This window comes from Oratosquilla oratoria, chromosome 8 (assembly GCF_046742065.1).
Source record: "Oratosquilla oratoria isolate Oo_2021 chromosome 8, ASM4674206v1, whole genome shotgun sequence".
Lineage (NCBI taxonomy): Eukaryota > Metazoa > Arthropoda > Malacostraca > Stomatopoda > Squillidae > Oratosquilla > Oratosquilla oratoria.
Genome location: NC_134784.1, coordinates 71,757,891 through 71,767,835, shown reverse-complemented (window position 1 = coordinate 71,767,835; position 9,945 = coordinate 71,757,891). Strand labels below are relative to the sequence as shown.

Sequence of the window (9,945 nt, the reverse complement as noted above, 5' to 3'; positions counted from 1 at the left end):
ACACATATACATACATATACATGTATACATACATGTATACATACATATACATGTATACATACATATATACATACATATACATGTATACATACATATATATACATACATATACATGTATACATACATATATATACATACATATACATGTATACATACATATATATATACATACATATATACATACATATACATGTATACATACATATATATACATACATATATACATACATATATATATACATGTATACATACATATATATACATACATGTATACATATATATATATATATACATATATATATATACATACATGTATACATACATATATATATATATATATATATATACATATATATATATACATACATGTATACATACATATATTTATACATACATGTATACATACATATATACATATATATATATATATACATACATATATATATATACATACATGTATACATACATATATACATACATATATACATACATATATATACATACATACACACATGTATACATATATATATGCATATACATACATATGTATACATATACATACATATATATACATATACATACATATATATACATACATACACACACATAGGCACAGCTCGTTATAGCCGATGTGGCAATTCTGGACTTGTATACAGTATCTGGCGGCAGGAGAATTTATTCATCTAAGGAAGATCGTCGTGGGTCAGCCTATTTCGATTAACTAGTGTCTAATTTTAATGGTTTTATTCTGGTTAGCGCCAAGTGAGAGGGGGAAACCTGTCTGTGTCGAAGGGGACAGCCCGGCGATCCTGCACAGGACTCGAACATCAACATTCATTTCCACTCCTGGGAGACGGACGTCATAGAGCATCATCTCCCTGCCGCCATTCTTCAAATCCCAGCAACACATCATCACCTGGTGCGGTCCCGTGGGGCTGACGCTCGATCTCCGTGCAGGACCCGAGATCTCAAATAAACTCCGGCTCTGTCTTTTTCACAAAAGGGAAATGACGCCTGATCCCCTCATCTTACTACTATAAGATATATAAACATTTCTTCCCAGAGATATATACAGGTCCTAGGACCGTTGCCAGTCAACGTGGGGCTGCGGGTTTCCGGTCGATGAACCTAAAGGAAACTATCATCAACAATTATCATCATTAATTATCATTATCATTATTATTATTATTATTATCATCATCAATCCATCCTCGGCTATTGTATGTATTCAGCCGATCGTATTACCAGAGGGTATCGAAGAAGGTTAATGGAGATTAGTTAATATACCAGTCAACTTAACACGCAACCTAGTTCAATAACCATGCTAAGCACTATGCGTACTCATGCTCCCCCGCCAGAAGGGAGAACCTCCCCGAGGGGTGGGGGTCGTGCAATTGTTGCCGAGGATCAACTCAAGATGCAATCAAAGCAAAACTTCGACCGTGAGTTCGGGAAGAATTAGACCAACTCCGTGCAAACTCGGAAAGCAGCACACGTTACGACAAGACGTGGGGTGGTGAGAGAGTGAAAGAAAGTGAGAGAGAGTATGTGGGGGAAGGGAAATATTATATATACATACATACATACATACATACATACACACACACACACACACACACACATATATATATATATATATATATATATATATATATATATATATATATCATATACATTTTAACAACCACAATGCACTTTAATTCTGAGCCATCAACTCTCTTGATAGCCTAGTTGGTAAGTTACTACGGCACTTGTCATGTGGATGCTGGGTTCAAGTCCTTGGCAGTACCGCATTTCAATTTCTGCATGTCGGCCTTTGATGGCTTAGAATTAAAGTGCACTGTGGTGTTGAAATGTATCTCTAATCACTGGGACCCATTCAGTGTTGTGTGTGTATATGTATATGTATATATATATATATATATATATATATATATATATATATATATATATATATATATATATATATATATATATATATTCCGAACCGGAGACGAGAGGTAGAGGTGGGGTAGAAGGTGGGAGGGGGAAGTGGGAGGCAGTAGGTGGTAAGTGGAAGGTGGGAGGTGGTAGAGAGGAAAGTGGGAGGCGTCCACACACCACGAACAAACAAAAAAGCATCACAGCCAAGGAAGACTCCCCCGGCTACGTCCCGGGGGAGTGAGGGAGGGACAAGTCACAAGGCTCAAGTCTCAAGTCTCAAGGCTCAGCCTACGGGAAAGGTCTCTTGTTTCCGGAGGCAGCCGTTCAAGAGGAGGCAATGCAGCAGCAGCACGGAGGAGGCAAACATCACGCAGTTCGTGGAGACACCCGAAGGCGCTTTACCGTCGCAAGGTCTTCGCCGGGTGACGATCCTGCGCAGGGATGAAGAACCTCGACTCCTGCGTCGAGGCTGCCGTGCTAGAGGAGTCTTTCGCAGATTCCTGAGATCCGTCTCCCGAAGTGGTGTGAAGGAGGTCCTGCGACATATCGAAGGAGTTATCATAGGACAAGTCCTCGTCGATCGAGGGGACCCTGGACACGCCAGGATACAGCGGCGAAGGTCCTTCACGGCACCACATCCCGGAACCAGGTCCCTCCGACCAGTCCTTAGGGGCGGCGCCGCCTTCCAGGGGGATCTCGACCTGAACCCGGTACTTCGGATTGGCCGAGCGGGATCGACGCTGAGAACAGGACCGAGAGCGATACCGCCCGTAACTGGAGGAGGACCCGGCGTTGCCGTCCCGCGGGACTGAAGAATGTTCCCGACCCGACCTAGATTGATGTGGACCCCTGGAGGAACGAGTCATGTCGGGACTCGGGCTCCTGCGGGAGGAGGAGGAGGTAGTGGTGGCGGTGCCACTGGAGTGCCGTGGGGGCCACGGGGGAGGGTTGGCTCCATACGCCCCCGTGGGGCATTCCCACGAGTGATTCATATGGTTTATCATGTCCGCGAAGGCTGCCTGGTCGTAATACCGGTGTCCCTCGGGTGGAGGATGGTGTGGGTGGTGTAAATGGCAATGGTGAAGATACTGGTGATGCTCCCAAATGGCACGGTGCCACTGCCAGGCTCCGAAGTGTCTCTCCCAGGCCTCTCTCATCTGGGGATCCGAGGGAACCCCGTGGTGTTTCTGGAGGTCGTCTTCTGCAGAAGGAGGACAGGCGGAGACGCTGGACTCGTCAGAAGGTTCCGTCTTGTCCCCTATGCTGACACTCGAATCACCTTGAGAAACGTCCTCGTTCAAGTCCTCGTCCCCTGCAGTGCCCCCGGTCGCGTCCTCGCTCGGGGGCTGCTGTCGGATCTGGGAGATTCTCCGGACGCTCTGTGGCTTCTGGGAAGCCTCAGGTTCTCTCAGATCGACGTGAGTAAACGACCGATGGATTCCTCTGGGCTCTTCCTGGTCTTCGGTCTTGTCTTCTTCGACAGAAAGCTTCTCGACACTGGCCGACTTCGCCCCCAGATATGTTTGTACATTGACGTACATAGACTTCTCATTCCTGGCACCCTGTTTCGCATCTCGGACTTTGGCTTCGTTGTAAGTGTCACTTGCTGACGTGGCACTCGATCGGTTGGACGAGTCCGTCGTCACGAGACAAGGCACTGCGTGGACGATGCCACTGCCACGGCTCGAGGAGTACGAGGCCGTCCTTGAAGTTTCTGCCGAACTCACGACGACCTTCTCCTCCTCCTCCTCCTTCGCCTCGGGCACGTCGTCCTCGGAAACTCCACGAGTTCGTAGATCCCGACCTTCGAAAGGCCCGCCGTCTCGGTCTACATTACAATCTCTATTCTGAGTATTTTGTCGGTTGTTAAGCGTCACTGGATTACTAGATAGGCTGTCCGTGTCCGTGACGACTAAACAGGGCGTGGCATGCGCCAAATGGCTCCCACTACTACTGTTACTGCTACCATAACTACCACAGCTGTAGCTGTTACTACTGTTCCCCTCGCTGCTTTTCCGGTCTTCAAAAATGTCCTTCATCGCCCAGACATCACTCTGACTATTATCCTTAGTAGGCGGAGAGCAACCAGCACTGCCGCCGACCTGCGCGTTCATGCGACGTTCAGCAGCTGCAAGAACAGCCGCTGCTGCAACAGCTGCGTTCACGTGCTTCATAGGGAAACCTGGTCCAACGTCACCTAAGGACTCGTCAGTTTCAGTCTTGCTTTGAGAGTCCCTAAGGTCTCCTGCAGAAGGGTGCCCAGACAGCCACGTCTCCCTATCGAGAGCACTTCCTCTCCCGAAGTCGCTGTCGCTACTTACTCTCTCACACCCACTCAGTTCGCTGAGACCTTCAATCCTGCTCGAAGTTATACTATCGGCAGACACTTCGTGGAGATTTTCTGTGCAAGAGGAAGGATCGCCGACAGAAGAGTACCACAACGAAGATGGCACTTCCTGGCATTGCTGCTGGTGCAACGGTGCTTGTGGCACCATACCCTGGGGTTCTTTTGGTACTTGTGGTACCGTGGTGACCTTTTCCGTCCTGCACCTACCAGGAGACCTTTTGACCTGTTCAGAACCCATGGCGTCCTTCTGGTTCTGACCTTTCAAACTCCCTTTGGGTTTACCGGACCCACGTCCGGCATCCAATCTCCCTTCGGATTTGCCGGTGGCACCGGAGGCCGGACAGCCACTTCCGAAGTTCGGTGCTGGGGGAAAAGTAGGAGGAGCGTGGACTTCGGCTAAAGGCGACGGAGTCCCAAAACCCGAGCTGCCCTCCGTCAGTTGTCTGTTCTTCTTCTTGAGTCTCGGGGACGGCAGAGGGGCAGTTTCCATCACGCTGTGAAACTCGAGGATCGAGGAAGACGAGGAACAGAGACTACTCCTACTCGACCTGGTCGAGTGGAACTTGCCCTCAACGTCGAGGCCGTCTTCGCTCGACCTCGACAAGGACATGTAGGCCGTGACGGGTTCCATACTCGAGGACGACGTCGAGGAGTCGTTAGTATACGTGGAGGATATCGAGGCACTCTTGACGTGCTTGGACGCCGGAGGACTCGGCCTTAGGCACAGACCCTCCACCATGATCTTTCCATCTTTGGCCGAAAATAAAACTTGTCGTTCTCTCTTCGAGGACGAGGACGACGTCGGCGCCGCTGCCGCCGGAGGCACTTCCGACCTCTCGAGGTTGAGTGCCACCTTCGATGTCACTTGAGGGCAAGAGGAGGTGGAAGAGACCTCCGAAGTGGAATCTTGTGATGCCCTTTCCGTGTTATGCGTCTGTTTCGAAGTCACAGTGGGGACTTCGGGGGTCACTTCTGGCTTTGACCTTTCCAAACTGTGCGTCACCTTGGAAGTTAGCAAAGGAGACGATGATACTTCGACGGGGAGTTCTTGCTTTGGCTTTTCGAAGTTGTGCGCTACTTTCGAGGTTATTAGCGGGGACGAGGATACTTCGGAAGGGATTTCCTGTGTTGACCGATCTGAGTTATGCCGTACCTTGGAGACCACCCGAGGAGACGAGGAGACCTCGGGAGCTCGGGAGGACTTATGTCCGAAGGAGTACTGGCGCTGAAAGGAGACATTCTCGTAAAGGGCGGTACTGTCGCGGTCCTTCGAAAGAGAGACTTTGACACCACTTCGACTCCGCTTCGGGGCACCTTGGCCCTCGACCGAAGAGCCTCGAGAGATGGAGGAGGAGGAGGAGGGAGGGGAGGGGCGATCTGTAGACGAGATACTACCAGACTTGGCAACCCTCGAGGAAACGGGAGAAAAACGTTGCGAGGGTAGTTCCCTGGCGTTCCCTTCGACTAGACCGTGTCTCTGTAGGCGAGGGGACCTGGTGATGGCACTGGTGTTCGTGAGGACGACAGTGGCCGTGGTCGTGGTGGACGTGCACGAGTACGAGGTAGACGGAGGTCCGGCAGTAGTGACGACAACATCCACGTTGGCATTTCCGGAGGGATATTCTTGGGCTGTTTTGCAGCTATTCTGGGCGGAGCCGTTGCGTGCTAATTCCGTCTGATGCTCTGCGTGCGTGGCACTCCGGGCTGAGTCAGGGCCGAGGTGGGAGCAGTTGGCACCTGTGCCACCGTCCACGGGCTTACCATATCCTTCCTCACTTTCGTTCTTTTTCGTCCCACGCACTCCCTTCTTCCTTGTCGCCCCCTCGCACGACTCCTGGGGGGCGACGGCGGCACCCTTGGCACCCCTGAAGGACTTCTGACGAGGGGACGTGGCACTGAAGGCCTCCAGGATCCCGGAGAAGTACCTTCGGGGTTTTGATTTACTTTTCCTCTCCACAGGAGATGGTACGTCAACGTTGGTCGAGGGATGGTTCGTTCGAAAAATCCACTCAAACCTCTTGGTTTTGCTCAGGCCGCCCCCAAAGCCACTCCCACCACCACCACCTCCTCCTCCTCCTCCTCCGTTGTTTCCACCCTCGCCCCTCCCTACAGCAGATTCTGTGGTTGCACGTGGCAGAAAATAGGGGCTTTGGGGTTCCGGTTGAGTGCTGCCCAAGTGGTACTCGGAGACGCACTTCCTGGCACCATTCCCGACGGCACTATTCTCTTTGTTCGACCCATGACCTGCCTGACGGTCACGCGTGTGAGGATCCAGCAGGAGCTCCGTCCTGTGCAACCCCGTCTTCTCCGGCACGGGCGCCTGCAGGTCCTTGACGGTCGACTGCGCGAAGCGACGATCTGGTCCAAGACCTACCTGCACGCGATGCATCTGGTAATCCTTCGTCTCCTGCAGGTCCCCCGGAAGAGAACCCTCAGGACCTCCGACCTGAGCCTTGACCTCGGTCCTCGTGGTGGCTCTCCGCGATCCTGGAGTGTCGACGGAGGAGCCCGAACTCGCCGTGTACGAGGACGAGGACCCTGGGGCCATGGCGCAGCACATGGCGGCGGAGGAGGACGAGTCCCTCTGCCTTCGAGACGCCCAATCGCTTCTCCTCCTCGCCTCAGTCTCGTTCAACCTCCTCCTCAGGTTGTAGTCCACGTTCTCGTAGAAGCAACACGACGCCAGGTTGTCTTTATGTTTCCTGTGAGCCTTGGAGCTCGGACCTTGGCGTTCGGTCCCTGGACGTCTGCCCGCCTCCTGAAGGAGGTCAGCGGTCTTGCCCATGTCTTTGGAGCCTGTGGCGCCTTCCCCACCCTCCTTTCCATTCACGGAGTCCTTGGAGGGAGGAGGGGTCAGGCGCACAGTTATATTCACCGTAGGCATAAGGACGGGTTTGCCTGTGTCATCGTTATCTTTTATCTCGCAACGTGTCTCGCTCGTAAACACAGGGTCTCCACCCTTATCGGTCTCTTCAGCTTCGCTGACACTCGAGACCACGTTAACGTTCTCGTAGAGGTCCTCACCGTCACCCTTAGCACCACCACCACCCACGTCCTTCTCTGCACAGAGTTCCTTGATCACTTGTTCCGTTAGTCCTTCGATAACAGACACACCCGTAAGGTCCTCTCGCACCGAACAGAAAGGATAATCGTCGTCGTCATCATCGTCCACATTACCATAATCACGGGCACTCATGTATTCATACTCGTCACCCTGTGGTTCTCCTAAGACGAAACCTCCTCCTCGCACGAGGTCGTCCTCCTTCTCCTCCTCTCTTCCCTCCTCCTTCAGAGACGGAGGCTCCTTCGGGTCCTCCTTGAGGGCCTGCAGCCTTCTCGCACCTCCACCTTCCTCCCCGTTCGTGTCCGAGTCGAGGGTGAGTGATTCACGCCCGGACCACTTGGAGGACGACGGGGTGACTGTGGTTTCCTCGTAGTCGTTGTCGTAACCACGGTCGTAAGGGTCGTTGTTGCTCCAACTACTCTCCCGCCGTTGACCCTTCGTCTTGCCCTTCCTCATCCCACTTCCTTCGCCCTTCCGCACCTTGTTCTTCGCCCTTACCGACGACGAAGTCTCGTTCTCGACCTCGCTCTCCTCTTCAATGCCGTTCCTGCCGGCGGGGCACCTGGCCCCATCTTTGCTCTTCCCCTTGCCCCCGTTGTTTATCTTGGCGTCTTTGGGGGCGGCTACCTCCTGAAGAAGTTCCTGGGTGAAGCGCTGCAATCGATGTTTCCGGAACTTCTCGATGCCGATACGCAACTTACACAGAGTCTTCTCGTCCACACTGCAGGACTTCCGAGGGGGAAATCCGGGCCGGGACGTCTTCCCTCCTCCTCCTCCTCCGTTCACACGACCGCCGCCGCCACCGCCGTTGTGGTCGTTATTGGTACGACCGGAGGGGAAAACATGTCTGGGACTCGCCTCCCTGTTCAGAAGAGGCGTCGCGGCTGAAGTTCCCAAAGGGCTGCCACTGGTCGCCGTCGTGGTCGTCGAAGCCCCCCTCCTTCCCCTTCTCCCTCCGTTGTCACCTTCAAAGTATTCATCACCGTCCCGGCCCCGACAACCCACTCTATCACTCGATCCCGGCAAATCCTTCCCCGTTGTGTGATCCTTCAAGTTCTCCTTAGGAGCACCCCGGCCACAATCACCACCACCACCACTTGCATCCGAACTCGGACCCACAGCGGCTGTAGACTGAAGCAGAGCCTGTGGCCGCGTCTTGGCACGAGCCCTGACACCACCGCCCCCTCCACCGCCACCACCACCGCCACCGTCACTACCTCCATCTCCCGTACCAACCCCCTCAACTCCGTCGTCACTGCTGCCCATACCAGGCTTATCTCCCCCGCTACCTGCAGAGGCTTCGTACGGGGCGCCCCGGTGGCGCCTCAGGTCGGGGGCGCTCCTCCACCTCCGCCAGAAGACGACACCGTAGTTCTCCTTGTCACTCGGCTCGACGTCGGCCTCGTACCCTAGGGAGTCGTCAGTGAACCAGGAGTTCGTCTCCTCCGTGTCGTCACAGTAGGTCGTATCGTCAAGGCTCGGACTTCGACACTCTGCCAACCGCTTGCGCACCCACTCGCTGACGTCATCAACACCAGAGCCACTCGAGGAGGACGTGGCGGTGGAGGACGAGGACGAGGACACTGACTGATACTCTTCCGCGTCGTCGTCTTCGTCGTCGTCGTCACCAAAGGTCTCGTTTCGATCTTGGTCACACTCCGGAGCCAACGACGAGGTCACTTCCTCCTCCTCCTCTTCGACGTCCTCAAAGTGCTCCTCGTCCTTCTCGGAGTCCGTAAACGGCTCCGGTTCCTTGAAATACTCGTCCACCACCTTCTCCAGGAAGGCTTCATCCTCATGCCACGTCTTCCTGTCTGTCAAGGGCGACCTGTAGATGTTCTTCTTCATGAGATAGTCCGGAGAGATGGCTACCCTCCCGTCATCGAAGTGTCCGCTCCCGCCGTCCCTCAGCACGTCACAGGAGACGGACTGGTATCCCAGCGTGCTCTTCTCCACAAAAACAAAACAATTCGACCCGGTCACGTCCTCGTCCCCATCGTCCTCGAAGCACCCGAAGCCCTTCTTCCCCTCCCGAGGCCTACCACCCTTGTACCCCTGTTGCCCTTCCCCAGATACCCAGATCGGGGACATCCCCCCCGTTCCCCGAAGAGACTCGAAGCTGGAGGAGCGCGAGAGGAAGTGACCCATCGAGTGGCGCTTGAGGTGCTCGACGCCCTCGTAGCCACTGAAGGAGTCGCACTCCCCCGCACTCTCCTCCAGACTACTCAAATGCATGCAAGAAGCAGACCTCCACCACCTATACCTGCTCTTCCGCTGCTTGGGCCGAAGTCCTGCCGAACTCCAGCCGCTACCGCCGATCTCGCACCGCTTGGCTCTCTTGATATCGAGCGGACCTGCGGGAGAAGGGTTCTCCTGGCTGTGGGGTGTCGCCGTCAGCTTCTGGAAGAGCTGCTGTTCCTCCTCTTCCTCCCCTTCCTCCTCCTCCCCCTGCGTCTGGGACGTTTGGCGGGAGACATCGAACTCCGGGTAACTCGCCGACCCGCTACTCAAACTCAAGGGCTGAGAAGGAGTTCGGAAGAGGAGTCGGTCCACCAAACGGCGTCCGAAAGACGCCTGGCCCGCAGACTCGCACCTCCTCAGTCTGCCTCCC

At 53.6% G+C, this 9,945-nt stretch overlaps 1 protein-coding gene across 1 annotated transcript in view; it reads right to left on the bottom strand.

The window, feature by feature from the left end:
* Nucleotides 1–9,591, bottom strand: part of LOC143027810 (uncharacterized) — a 95,970-nt gene extending 86,379 nt beyond the window's left edge. Inside the window, exon 1 of the mRNA XM_076189400.1 lies at nt 2,326–9,591. Within this exon, the coding sequence (XP_076045515.1) occupies nt 2,326–9,569 (7,244 nt within the window). The 5' untranslated portion in view covers nt 9,570–9,591. The remainder of the gene's footprint in view (nt 1–2,325) is intronic.
* Between the last annotated feature and the right edge of the window lie 354 nt (nt 9,592–9,945).